A 15,334-nucleotide genomic window follows, 5' to 3' on the forward strand; every position below is an offset into this window, starting at 1 on the left:
CCTCTGGGAAAAGTCAAAAATGGTTGTCTGAAAATTTCTACGACTTCACCAGTCCAAATGTTTGGCCTCCAAACTCCCCAGACCTTAACCCCATGAATTATTTTGTATGGGGCGCAGTTGAAAAAGACACCAATCGCACTTCCAGTAATACAAAAGCCCAGTTAATGGATAAAATTAAAACAGTTTTTGCGGCCCTTCCCAGGGAGACTGTAGCATCAGCTTGTTCGAGGTTCCGAAGCAGAATTGAAGCTGTGATCGATGCTAATGGTGGTTATTTTGAGTAAATCTTGTTGATAGTATTGTAATTAACTCTGCCTGTAATGTTTTTTTGTCAATTCATTAAATTTAATAGATACAAAGAAGATTTTCTTTTTCCTTACGAAACTGTCAAATTTATCCCGAACACCCTGTATATAATGTCCCATTTACATCACACAACTAAAGCATTTTGAACAGCTGTTTTCCTGAAACCTTGTCATATACCTTTTCCAGATCTGTGAAATTTAAATACAGATCCTTGTCATATTCCTATGATTTCACAACAATTTGTCTTAAAATTGAAAAATGTAATCCTCAGCGCTTCTACTTGTTCTTCCCAAAAAATAAGTAATTCTCACATTTAGTTTTATTTCCCTTTTATACATGGGTATTATGAGAACGCTACTCAAATCAAATGGAATTAAACTTCTGACCTTGCCTTCTGAGGGTATAAAAGTAAAAACTTTTATACCTTCATATTTGAGCATTTCTGATAAAATATTATATACTCCAGTTCCCTTTGAGGTTTCTGATGCCTTTTTCTACCTCAAATATTGATATATATACTCTTCATTACTTTACTCTTGAATATTTTATACCATTGTTCTGTCATTGCTTGTTCTGTTTTGAAAGACTGATAAATGGAACAAGCAAACTTCTCAATTATCAGTTTTTGTGTTAACCTTTATCATCCATGATTGCTTTTATACTGCTCTTTTTTTTTCTTTTTCTTTTACCCCCCCCCCACTTCCAGGAATCCATATCTAGAGGCTTTTTAAATAGTGTCCAAAGCATTCCACCAGCTTCATGATATTTACATAATATACTCTTGGAAAGACTTCCCAAAATGTCTATTTAGCTACTCATACATACAGCATTCTTACATTTTGCTCTGCATTCTCTCTCTCTCACAGCACATAGTGACATACTTGATAGGAACTTTTGAAATACTTACTTTTCCAAGACTACCTCTAACTTTTTGAGTCCAACACATGAAGTTGTTATGTTGGAGGTTTAATGGATTTTTTACAACACTCAAAAAGATTTAAAATAGAATTTAATACTTCCTATATTTCGTCCTAGTCACTAGGACATCTACGGGATTACAAAAACAATTAATGTAACATGCACACAAAAACTTACAATACTAAGCCCAACCACGTGGGTGATACTAAAGTCCTATCTAGGTGGAGCGCCCTCTAAGGGCAGTCATAGGTGGCCTGGAATGTAAGGTGGGACCTCTGGTGATGGGTGTTTCCCAAATCTTCGGAAGCTTAATGCAACCGTATTTATTTAGATTTGGTTGGTTTTTGAGAGCTGCTGCTGCTTCTAAGAAAAGTCTCTCTTTCTTGAATTTGCTGTGGTGGAGCATGGTGGTTTTCTTCCATGATACTCTGTGGGTGGTGTCCAACACATGGTCAGCCAAGCCTGAATGTCCATAGTTGTGTTTAACGATGTACGACTTGTGTTCCTCCAGGCGGATGGATGCTGATCTGCCTGTCTGTCCAAAGTACGCAAGCTTACAGGAACAGGGTACTTTGTAAACTCCAGGCAGAGAGAGAGGAGGGAGCTGATCTTTCGTAGACTGGATAAGGGTAGCAAGTTTGCGGTAGGGCTTATATGCTGTGTGTAGGTTATACTTTTTTAGTATTTTGGCTATTTTTTCCGAAGTGCCACGGATGTGGGGTATGGTGATGGCATTTTTAAAATCTTGTTGACGAGAGGGACGGGGAATGGGGGAGGAATTGATTTTTTTTTTTTTTAACTGTGTTCGCTGTAGCCATTGGAGAGGAAAGTTCTGTGTATGTGGTTAAGCTCAGTAGTGAGGGCGGTTCCACTGGAACAAAGATTGTGGGCTCTCTTGGTAAGAGTTTTAATGATGCCATATTGTTGCGAGGGGTGGTGGTGGGAGAGTTTGTGAATGTATCTGCTTGTGTGTGTGGATTTTCTGTATACAGTGAAGGCAAGTGTATCATTAGGCAGGCGCGTGACTAAGGTGTCTAGGAAGAGTAAACAATTGTTCTTTTCCTTTTCCATAGTAAACTGGATTCTTGGATGTAGGCTATTGAGATGACTGAGGAAGGAGTCTAACGTGTCTGGGCCATGAGGCCAAATAGAGAACACATCATCTACATATCTTAGCCAGATAGACGGTTTGAGTGGGGCTGAGTCTAAGGCTCGTTTTTCGAAATCTTCCATATAGAAATTGGCAAGGGGGGGTGAGAGGGGGAACCCATGGCAGTTCCCTCTATCTGCTTGTAGATTTTGTTCTTCTAAGAGAAATACCCAGAGTTGATAGCGCTCCACCTAGATAGGACTTTAGTGTCACCCACGTGGTTGGGCTTAGTATTGTAAGTTTTTGTGTGCATGTTACATTAACTGTTTTTGTAATCCCCATAGATCCTAGTGACTAGGACAAAATATAGGAAGTATTAAATTCTATTTTAATTCTTTTTGAGTGTTGTAAAAAATCCATTAAACCTCCAACATAATGTCCTCACAGCACTTAAGCCTCTACACAAGAACATGAAGTTGGTATTTTCTATCCTTGCAACCACTAGATGCCTTCTTGGCTGATTAAATCAATAAAACTTTTGTTTAGAGTTTGCTAGTAAGCCTTCAGGATTTGGTTCTTCTTTGCAAACTCAATTTCAATCTTCCTTAAATAATACTTGTTATTCAACATTATTTTCATAACTTGTATACTTTTTTCTTTTATCTACATATGTTTTATTTTAATATACTTAATTTTTATGCTGCTAAAAACTAAATAATGACAAATATACCTTGAGCATGATCAATGCTTACTATGCTTCTTTATATAAAAGATACACATAAAGGCTCAGAGAATCCAAGTGACTGTGAACACATCATCATTCACTAGCATCCCTCAAAACCACAAAATGACATTGCCACCAAGTATCTTCTCCCCCCCCTCAGGGAACATTTTCCAGACATACTCCACAAACGGCATACACAAAATAGCAATTATTCAACCCATTCCATATTATATAATAATTTAAATGATTCATCACTGATCAAAACACAAAACAATGCAGACTGACAAATCATTATTCTTTTAATTTAAGAAATACATTCTTTTAATTATATTTCTTATAATGCTTCATAAGATAGTATTCATAAAGTAATATAGATTGGATATTATGTTTTAAGCCAAAATTATTCTCAGAAGGATAGCTTTGGTTAAAACAATCCTTATGATGATTTTGAGTCAAAACACATTTAAGTCAGAATCTATTTAGACAACCAGAAAGCAATCACACAAGGGAAAGGCAATACTGCCATTTTTTTTTTTTTTTAACAAAGGATAAGCTGATATTGAAGAGTTAGTGTGTGGGTGTGGATATTAAGTTAGTGAACTGGAATGGAGATTGGCTGTTTGATAGATATCAGAGAGTTGTAAGAGGGAACAGTATCAAGGAAGCAGAAGGTTAAAAGTAGGATCCCTTGGGGATCAGAATTGGGACCAGAATGACAATGTCATTGGACTGCAGAGAAATATTCAGTTGTTTGCAGATGTGAAGTTGGAAAGGGTTATTAGTAATAGTGCTGATGTGAAAGCCCTTCAGGAGGATTCAAATAAGCTTGAGAGGATGGGTAAATGAATGGGAGTATCAGTTTAATGCAACTAAACGTAACATCTTGAAGTTTGGGATCCATCGATTGGAGCTGCATGCTCTGTTGGAGGAACCGCACAAGAGGAAGCGAAGAAGGCAAGGGATTTCGGAATGATGATCGATAAAAACAAAGTTTAACGGACACATCATAAAGATAACCCATGCTGCAATACTTAGGATGCTGACCAGCAGAGATAGAAAAGTTGTAGTTCCATTGTATAAAGATCAGACCATATCTGGATTACTGTTCTCAGATTTTGTCGCTGTAATTTGAAGGGGATAAATTAAACTTGAAGGGGAGGGAATGCAAAGGTTTATAACAAAAATTATATCAGGACTGTACAATGTTAGCTATAAGAATAGGCTGAGGATATTAGAACTGCAGAGTTTGGTTGACAGAAAGAGAGGTGAAATAAGACTTTTAAACTGTTGGGAGGTAGTTACAGAGTTGACACTGGGGGGAGTTCTTTCATATCAGGAGAAAGGAGTAATCTCTGGAAGTGGTCAGTAAGAGGGTGAGGAGTGGCTGTTTTGCATGGAGGATGATTTGACCATGGAATGCATTGTTTACTATTTCATGTCTATCAGTTAATCTACCTTGATTTCCTTAATTTCCTTTTGGATTGCATTTATTCTACAATTTCTAATGTTCTTCCTATGCAAATTACTTTATAAATTGTTTTGTTCAAATTACCAGTCAGTTCAAAAGAATCAAAACTTCCTGTGGATACCCTTCCAAGTTGTGTTTATAATTATTTTACTTAAATACCATAAATTTCAATGGAAAATTCACTACCAGTCATAGTAGGCATTTAATGCATTCAGCAGTCACGTGTCTCATACATGACAAACTTGAACAATACAATAAAAATATGTTGCATGCAGTGAATTCTATATTGAACTATGATGTGTGGGATAAGCACTTTTTATTCATCAAGCAACTTTCTAAATCCTGTATATGTGCATTAGACCTTCATTCACTTTATAAATGAAAATTATTAAAAACAATTATTAAAAACTTAACCTACCAGTTAATAAAGGAACTTTTCCCTGCCGAATGATTTCCTATTAAAAGAACTGTAATTTTTCTTCGTGGTGCCAGAAGACATAGATTTAATCCAGATGCAATTTTTATCAACCCTAAAAACAGAAATGACAACTTTCATTTTCTTGACATGTGAATCCCAGATATGAAGTAATAACTATCATAGTATTTTAAATGATCCTTTAAGTGACAAAGTGTAAAGAAAAAAAAGAAAAGAAGAAAACAAAAAAAGAACTCGTATGGAATATTTTTAGCCAGCCTGGTTGGCCGAGTGGTTAGCGTATCCACACTCCAGTCAAAAGGCTGTGGGTTCAAATCCTGCCATGGCATGGATGTTTGTGATTGTCTGTGGAAATACGAGTGTGGTGTGGTGGTGGGCAGTAGATGGCATTGGTGTAGTTGCAGTTGGTGGAATGAGTAGTGGAAACGGAGCTGTAGAGTAGGTACCCTCCCTCGATGAGTCTTTGGACAACCTGGAGGTGTCAAATAATAATAAATAGTTCAACATGAAGGAAAACAGTTCTTCTGACAACAACACACAAAAATTATCTAGGAAGCAAATTTCAGATGCATCACAGAGAACTGCAATTCATAATTAAACGTCAACTGTTTTAAATGTTTGATTGATGAATCCTTTAAATTATTATATAATGCTTTACATCTGTATAGGGATGTTTCTCGTCAGAATGCAAATACATCAGAGCTAATAAACAAGGAATCCAAAGAAATAGTGATACATCACTTAATATCTATATACAGCTATAGATATCTTGAACACAGATTCATCAATAGTAGTACTGTTACTGAGCAGTCGAACAACATGAACACAGAAGTTGTCATATTGCCAAATATTCTGCATAATTTCAACCAACAAATTCAAAATTTCTTTACAAACAGCCTGTTCACTTGCCTAATAAGGCCAACAATCTAAACTGAACAACACTTCTTGGATTTCAAATCCCCAATCCACCAGTTCGAATCCTGTCATTCAGTCCCACCAATGTAGCACACTAAAAAAAAATTCCATCTCCTCTAACCAAAATGAAAACCTTACACTTTAAAACACTGAAATAACAGCCCAACTTACCTGCTCGTAGTGCCTGTCTATTCAAATACTCCTGAACATGAATCATGTTAGAATTCTCTGCAACAGTGCCCTCCAACTTTCTAACATCCACAAACAAATGAATATCTCTACCTTCAGACTATATAGAATAATGGATCCAAATAGAAAACCCTGCATTTTCTGCTTATTATTCTACTTCTTTCCCATACACGCTTGAAGCACTTTTTTGAAGCCCATTTTATGCAATTGTAATTTACAGCTGTTGATGAATCCTAACCCATCTAATCTTATCCATCCTCAATCCTCTGATTTTACTACCAACTTATGTGATATCATTCAAATGGCTTTGCAAATGCAAAGTCATTTGAAAAACAATAGATCATATATTTCCTTCTGTCCAATGCAGTTGTGACTTTATTATAAATGCAATGAGATCATGGAAATAAGCTCTTCTCTTCCACTATTGATTTCTCTTTTCACTGATATGATCCTGTATTTTAGTTCTAATCATGTCTTCAAAATATTCAACACTCTAAGGACACACAAATCAGATGACTGTTTAAAGCCACTATTCTGAAGCACCCATTTTATACAATAGCAAAATATTTCCTTTTTACCTATCATCTGGGCTTTTCCAGATGTAAGACTTCCTTCAAACAGCCAAGTCAAGAACACTGTGAATTAATTCATATTTATAAATTTAGGGACACAAAAACACGTGTTGAACAGATTATTTTATTAATTACTAATGAAATAAAACTCGATGTTTCGAACACTGTATCAAGGTTATCATCGGAAGGATACAAGTGTATAAGGAACCAAGCTATATGTTCTAGCTCTATATACCGATAAACTAAATAACTAAATCTACATAGTTAATTAATCCTTTTCCCTAGCCTGACCTCTAGTGATAAAAAAAAAAATATATATATATATATATATATAAATACAACTACAATAAACTGCTAAAGTCCTCATGTATTAATATTCTTCTGGATTTGTACAGTTCTGATTGTTATAATTTAAACAAAACAACCAATTTAAACAAAAAACTAAGCACCAACTTAAACAAAACCAAAAATCTAGCCCTTAAATCCATAAAAAATAACCAAAATAATTATAATCACGAAAGCAGATAAAGGCAATGCCACTGTCCTTTTAGACCGTACAACATACATTGAAAAAAATGAACCATTTCATATCGGACCGCAACACCTACCAAATGGTAAACTACAACCCCACAAAACGTAACAAAAAGAAAACAACTGAATTAATCAAATCCATTCACACATGGCCCAAGGAAACAAAATAATTAATACTTCATTATGCCTGTGCGCCCAGAATTTATGGCCTGACAAAAATACACAAACCAGGCAAACCACTACATCCGATTGTTGAACTAATTGACAGCCCAAATTATCACTTAGCCAAAAAATTAGAGGCCACACTCAAGGAATTGGTAGGTCAGTCCCCTTCCTACATAAAAAATACACAACATTTCATTAATAAAATTAATGAAATGTTGTGTATTTGACATAACTTCCCTTTTCACAAAAAGGGAAGCTATGTCAAAGCTTCCCATTAGTGAAAAGGGAAGCATATCAATGACGCTATCTTGCTCCTACAGAACATATTTCCACATGTCATCACGGCCCTCTTTGCCCACGTATCCCGCTTCGGATATTTCGTGTGGCAAAACAATTTTTACCTTCAAAAAGAAGGTACAGCCATGGGCTCATCGCTTCCTCCCCCCCAATAGCTAACTTTTATATGGAAGACTTTGAGCAACGTGTACTAGAGACAGCATATCTAAAGCCCAAAATTTGGCTCAGATACGTCGACGATATTTTCGCCATTTGGCCCCACGTCCATGAAGCTCTAAATACATTCCTTAACCACCTAAACAAACAACACAAACATATCCAATTCATTGAAATGGAAAAAAACAACTTTCTTCCTTTCCTAGACACACACTTGTCACACGTATTCCCTCTGGCAGTCTCTCCTCCTCAGTTTACCGCAAACCTACACACACAGGCAATACATATGCAAAAATTCTTACCACCACCCAACACAAAAATTAGGTGTCATAAGTACCCTTAAACACAGAGCTCTAACAATTTGTACTAATGAACAAACTCTAAACCAGGAATACAAGATCATCAACCAAACATTTATAAAAAATGGATACCGTAAAAAAAGTATTCACAAGATCCTCAATAAAGATACCAGTAAGAACAAAAAAAGATTTCAGGTATGCTATTGCCATTCCTTATGTTAGAGGCATTTCTGAAAAAATAGACAGCACACTACGCAAATACAACATTAAAACTACCTTTAAACCCCCAAATAAGTTAAGACACCTACTCAGTTCTTCTAAATATCCTCTTCCACACGTATCCCACCCAGGGTATACAAAATATAATGCACATGTAACATACCATACATAGGGGAAACAGGGCGAACTATCCCAATCAGACAACATGAACACAAACGACACATTAAATACCTCCATTTTGGAAAAACCGGCCTTTCTGACCATGCACTCCAAACATAACCACAGAATTGATTGGAAAAATACCAAGTCCTTACACTGCACCAAAACCTGGTTTGGGAGAAAATTTAAAGAGTCATGTGAAATGCTCAAACACACTAAAAATCTCAACAAAAAAAACTGAGAGGAGACCTCTACATAGCCTTTAAAGGAATGCAGAGAACTGACCAGGGCTTCTGACCTAATGTCCAATCCTCACCTTCTCTTGGTGCACCCTGTTGGGTATCTACTTCGATACTAAACGAACGAGGATGAGCTGGCAATTTGGGATTTAGCTGAGCAAATTGTATTCTTATTGGTTAAACCAAACTAAAAAATGATGGTACAACATGAAAAAATTTCATGCCGGCTGAGGCGTTGCCCAGTTAAACAAGACCCCATTGTTTTCGCCAGGGAACCAGGGCAAACAGCAAAAAGTCAGCTACTAGAAAATCTGAAAACAAACCCCAACTCAACATCACCAGAGTTAAAGATCGCTACTATCAACATAAGAAGCCTGAATGGCAAAGAAATGGTGCTAGCTGAGGAATTAGATAAGTACCAGATCGACATAATAGGGGGTGACTGAAACAAAAAAGACAAAAACTGGTGAGATCTTTCTGAGCAATATATAAAAAATGTTATATTCAGGCAATGACAATCAAGGAAAAGAAGGAGTAGCCATAGTATTCAACACAAAATATAAGGCTAATCCTCTTGAATGGCACTCAGTCTCAAGTAGAGTAATGTGGGCAAATATGAGAATGGGGAACTGGACAATAAGACTTATTTGTGCCTATGGTCCCACAGAAGGTTCACCTAAGGTAGAAGTGGAGGAATTTTTTGAGGCTTTAGAAAAAGCAACTGACACAATGAAAAAGGAAAAGTTGGTCCTTGTTGGGGATCTAAATAGCAGAGTAGGAAATGATTGTCAGACATACAAAAATATTTTGGAAAAATTTGAAGAAAACAGTAAAGCTAATAATAATGGCAAATATCTGTTGGATTTCTGCTCAGGACATGGACTAGTTATTACTAACACCATGCTCCAACATAAAAATGTGCACAAATTCACATGGAGAGAAGAGGCAAGGAAGAAGAAAAGTCTCATTGACTATGTTATTGTTGATAGTGATGTTTTCTCCCTGGTGCAGGACACCTGAGTGTACAGAGGATTTGAAATTGGAAGTGATCACTATTTAGTCTTGAACAGGATAAAATTGAATTCCATATTGAAAAGAATAACATGTAAGAAAGTTTTAAAGCGAATAAAAGTTGAGCAGCTCTCAGATGTGAACTGTAGACTAAAATACTAAGATTATTAAAGAAAAAATTAAAGAGTTTGAGAACAGGAATAAAACCTTGGAGATTCAGTGGCTAACTCTGAAGAAAACATTGATTGATTCTGCCAGAGAGACATGTGGTGAGGTTGTCTTCAAGAATAAAAAAATCAGAACTCCCTGGTGGACAGAGGAAGTTAAAGAGGCAGTGAAGGAAAAGAACAAAGCATATCAAATATGTCAGATAAGTCAGCTTGTGCTCTTAGAGAATACCAGAGACAAATGCAAGAATGCTAAACACTGTGTAAAACTAGCTAAACAAAAGTCATGGGAGGACTTTGGCAAGAATATAGAAAATAAATATCAAGAAGGTGGCAAAATATTCTGGAGGTTGTTGAAGAAGCTTAGGAATGGAGGAAAGAGTGCTGTAAAAGGAGTTAGAGATGATAAAGGTGACATGAAAACGGGAGAAAAAGATATCCTTGAAGTATGGAGTGATTACTTTGAAAAACTGCTAAATCAAACAAGTGATGACAGCACAGTGGTAAAAAACACCGACCAGGCATGCAGTCAGGAATACATATCCATACTTGAAGTAGAAAAAGCCATCAAAGGCTTGAAATGTGGAAAGGCAGCAGGAGTAGATGATATTCGACCAGAAATGCTGAAGTATGGTGGTATAAAAGTCTTACAGTGGCTGCACTGCATAGTTCAGAAAGCCTGGACAGAGGGACGAATTCCCGATGATTGGAGTAGGGCTCTCATAGTACCCATATATAAAAAGGGAAATAAAACTGAATGTGAGAATTACAGAGGTATTTCCCTACTGAGTGTTCCTGGCAAGATCTATGCACAAATACTTGAGAAACGGTTGAGAAGAATTGTGGAAGAAAAGCTTGGCGAAGAACAAGCTGGATTCAGGCCAAATAGAGGCTGTCAGAATCAGATCTTCACTTTACAACAAATAGTCGAGAAAGCACGGGAATATAACAAAGATCTGTATTTAAGTTTTGTCGATTTGGAAAAGGCATATCACAAGGTGCCAAGAGAGGAGCTATTCAATAGCTACAGTTATATGGTGTCAATGGGGCATTATATCCAGCAATACTTAGTCTTTATTTGAGTTGTAAATCAGCAGTTAGAATTGAAGGAAGTACATTACACTCTCTGAAAGTTTATTTTTTCACTTGGTTAGAGTATCATAAATTTAGTTTAATCCTTTATCCAAGTGTGAGCAAACAAAGTTTGCACCTGACAGTAACTTCAGGACTGGTGTTGTACCACCTTACCCCAGTCCTGAAGATACTTTCAGGCCCAAACTTTGTTTGCTCACACTTGGATAAAGGATTAAACTAAATTTATGATACTCTAACCAAGTGAAAAAATAACTTTCAACATCTTTCACTAAATCCAGAGTAATTTATTAAAAAAGGGTGGCACACCATTTGGCAACTTCTATAGGTAGAGATGACCTGCGAATGCTTTTGCCTGGTATCTCAGCTTGGGCCTGGCTCCCACTGAAGAGACCTCAATAAAGGTCTAAACAAGTCTGGGTAGTGGCCCTTCCCTTAATTGCATAACATTAGACATATCCACAAGGAGATGTGTTTTGCATTATAGGAGAAACTGAGACAGGCGTGTTGGTAGCTTGCTCCACCTTTGTAACGAGTTGCCCTCGTGTTGTACCACCTTACCCCAGTCCTGAAGATACTTTCAGGCGCAAACTTTGTTTGTTCACACTTGGATAAAGGATTAAACTAAATTTATTATTATCCCCTCTGTTATTCATTATCTATATGGATCACATTATGAAGGAAAGTGGTATTAAACATGATATCAAAATTGGAGATGTTAATGTCAGCTCTTTCCTTTATGCGGACGATGTTACAGTTATCAATAAATCTGCTACAAGTCTGCAAGATTCTCTGACTAAATTGAATAGCTGTTGTAATAGACATGGTATGAAGGTCAGCAATAAAAAGACAAAGAAAATGAAAATAGGCAGAATCATTGAAAATGTCAACTGTGTTGTGAATGGAGAACCTGTGGAACAAGTGAAACATTTCAACTACTTAGGTACGATTTTTACTGAAGATGGTAATTTAAATATAGAAATAGACAATAGAATCAGCAAAGCTGGTATGGTAGGAAGTCAATTGAATAAATTCATATGGAATGAGGGAGAAATTAGTCGGAACACTAAATTAACTGTATACAAGACAGTGTTCAAACCAGTTTTAACGTATGGATCTGAGAGCTGGGTCAGAAATAAAACACTTGACCAAAGACTAGAGACTGCAGATATGAGAGTCCTGAGAAAGATTAGAGGCATGAACAGATGGCATCAATGGCAATATCATATAAAAATGAGGATATTAGGAAAGAACTTGACATTGTCATGATCCAGGAATGCATTAGCAGAGCTAATCTCAGGTGGTATGGTCACTTAAATAGAATGGGCGAGGAAAGATTAGCAAAACAAGTGTTCTCTGCCAGGTTGGCAGTAAAATGACCCAGAGGAAGACCAAGATATAGGTGGATTGATACGGTACTAAGTGCCTTAGACGATAGAAATATAAGATCTGATAATGTTGGAGTCTTGACAAGTAACAGACTGATTTGGAGGAAAATTGTAGATAGGAAGTTAGTAATGATGTAATTTTTTTCATGTAGTACTATCATATCCTGTACAATCCTTGAGGATACATGGCAGGAATTTGATGATGATCATGATATATTTATTTTTTTTATCACTAGAGGTCAGGCTAGGGAAAAGGATTAATTAACTACCTAGATTTAGTTTACCGGTATACAGAGCTAGAATAGCTTGTTTCCTTATACACTTGTATCCTTCCAATGATGACCTCAATACAGGGGGTCGAAACGCCAAATTTTATTTTATTAGTAATTAATAAAATAATCTGTTCAACACGTGTGTTTTTGTGTTCCTAAATTTATAAATATGACTGTGAATTAATGAAAGACCAAATGCAAAAAGTGAGGAATTAGAGTTGTTAAGATAGAAGCTGGAGATGGATAAATAATACAGAGATGAGCGACTGAAAAGTAAAAATTAATGTTAGCAGCAGAAGCAGTGCACAAGTATGAGGGGTTTTCTCATAGCATGTAGTGAAACATAATAGCAGAGAATATAGTGAATGCATAGATTATGAATCAGTTTAAAGTATCATGAGCATTGCATGAAATAGAATGAATCTAACAGTGAATTTTGGGATTTGATGAAGAGTCTAACTGAACAAATTATTAATTATATTCCTCAACTTAGTCAATTTCGTAATGAAAGATTACCAGATGTGAAATATTCATTTGTAATATTCAAATATTTGAAATATTCAAATGTAAAGTTATTTCATATACTGGAAGTCTCAATGAATTTTCTTAAGTGTCAGTAATTTGAAAGGGTTTAGAACTCACAAATTGCTTATGTACAGTACCAGCTCTAAATAAAATTGAGCTTGTGATATGAAACCATTTAGTTGTTCTGAAATTAGGCCTTTTGTTTAGACCAAATTTCATTACAGCTGTGTGAATGAGTGAATAAAATAACTGATATACTTGTTGTTGGAAATTTATATAGTAAGTTTTTTTTTTTTAAATATACACACATAAATGTATATTTGAATATATTTTATTTTGGAAAAATTTAAACGAGGACATACCATATCAAAGAAAAAGTGCATAGTTGCAATTATTATAAGTCACCTATACTATATAACACTACACAGCCCACTGTTTAAGTTATATTATTTGTATATTAACTGCATGTGCTTGCTGGTGGGTTTGCCTGTTTTGCAAGAGGAAAAAATCCTGTAACTAAGTATGAGACTGGTTAACTCAGCTTCAAATTGAATATAAAGATTTCTTGCATCATAAGAATTGAACCCAGGTCTTTTTCCAAAACGAGATATTGTTCTCAGATTTGGTCCCAGGATTTGAAGGGGATAAATTAACTCTGGAAAGGGTAAAAAAGGGATAACAAAGAGGATTGGCTGAGGGAATGTGAACTGCAGAGTTTGGTGGATAGAAGAAGGAGAGGTGATATGATTGAGACTTTTAAACTGTTGAGAGAGGGTTACAGGGTTAACACTGGGGGGGTCTTTCACTTGGTTGAATAGTGGGAAGGAGTGATGACAAAGGGGCCATCCCTGGAAGTTACGAAAGGAAACTGTGAGCAAGAGGGTGAGGAGTGGTTTCTTTGCATGGAGGGTGGTTGAACCATGGAATGCATTGCCTGATAGAGCGGTGAGAGCGAGAAAGATCAATGAGCTTAAGGAGTGGTATGATAGACTGAGTTTCCCAGAAGGGACCTGACCTCCCGCGATGAGTCTTTTGACTCCATGGAGGCCTGAATAATAACAATAATATCAATTTTAAAACAACAGAAGATAACCAAACAAACGCCAGTAGCAATAATCTCTCTCTTTACCAACAGAATCAAGCCAAATCATAAGGAGGCCAATGATCAGGAGTTAATTATCTGATGTAATTTGTGTTTTTTATTTTATCTTTTTTTTTTTCATTTGTTAAATGAGAATACTCAACTTCTAACAAAGAATAGGAAATTGTATATCTACTTAATAAAGCGAGAATAAGAGCTTTTGGTTAATTCTATTCTGACTACAAAATTTATTAAGTGAATGACTTTGTCCATTCATTATCTCTTAGTTATGAACGACTAAGTGCAACTGTTAAGGTCTACTCATCTGGTGTTTTGTAGCTATAGCACATTTAATTCATATTTGCTTCCTGGATTTAACATATTTCTAATTATCAACTCCATGTATGTTGTGCTGTTATACATAACATTATAAAGGAGTACAATGACAAAATAATATAATGTTCATAAAAATTAGAATGAAATCTAATATAAGTTAGTAAAAAATCGCATACAGAAATGAGTAGACAAACAAGCTATACTCTGCAAGGAACAGCATGGGTTTAATGAAGGACAGTCATGTTTTAGGAGGGAGGAGGAGTACTACTAATGATATCAGAAGTCCAGTTAGGGTAGAAACGCAAGAAATGGTATGAAGTGGCAGCTAAGAGAATGAAATACATGGTGGGGTGTTGCTACAGACCTGGCAGCTCAGTTGCAATAAAATAGCCAATTTACATTCATGAGTACTAAACGAGTGATTATTATGGGTAACTTTAATTATACAAACATTAATTGCGCAAAAGAGACATCTCATGATAAGAACAAAGAGGAATTTATTGAATTGTTGCGAGACAACTTTCTCAAGCAACATGTGAAAGAAGGAACTCGAGGTCAAAGAGTGTTAGTTTTTCATATCATCAGTAGGGGTCTGATAAGAATATGACTAAGTAAAGGGGATAAAAATCCCTAATTGTTTTTCAGCCAGTATGCGAAACTCTAAGACTGAAACTACGATCTAAACGTTTCATGCCGACGAACTGTCGGCGGATCCAAGCGCAAGTGACCACTTGGTAGTGCCACACCAAGGCAACTCGATGCAAAGGTGGAGCAAGCTC

General features: G+C 36.1%; 1 protein-coding gene across 4 annotated transcripts in view; it reads right to left on the minus strand.

Moving 5' to 3' along the window:
* The window catches only part of LOC150107818 (uncharacterized), a 321,462-nt gene that overhangs the window by 139,395 nt on the left and 166,733 nt on the right, over positions 1 to 15,334 (minus strand). For all 4 annotated transcript variants that reach the window (XM_090392071.1, XM_090392070.1, XM_090392069.1 and 1 more), the window contains one exon: positions 4,925 to 5,036. In XM_090392071.1, coding sequence (XP_090248197.1) covers positions 4,925 to 5,036 — 112 coding nt within the window. The remainder of the gene's footprint in view (positions 1 to 4,924; positions 5,037 to 15,334) is intronic.

Source organism: Typopeltis vanoorti, chromosome 4 (genome assembly GCF_054136105.1).
Source record: "Typopeltis vanoorti isolate ZY-2024b chromosome 4, IOZ_Tvanoo_1.0, whole genome shotgun sequence".
Taxonomy (NCBI): domain Eukaryota; kingdom Metazoa; phylum Arthropoda; class Arachnida; order Uropygi; family Thelyphonidae; genus Typopeltis; species Typopeltis vanoorti.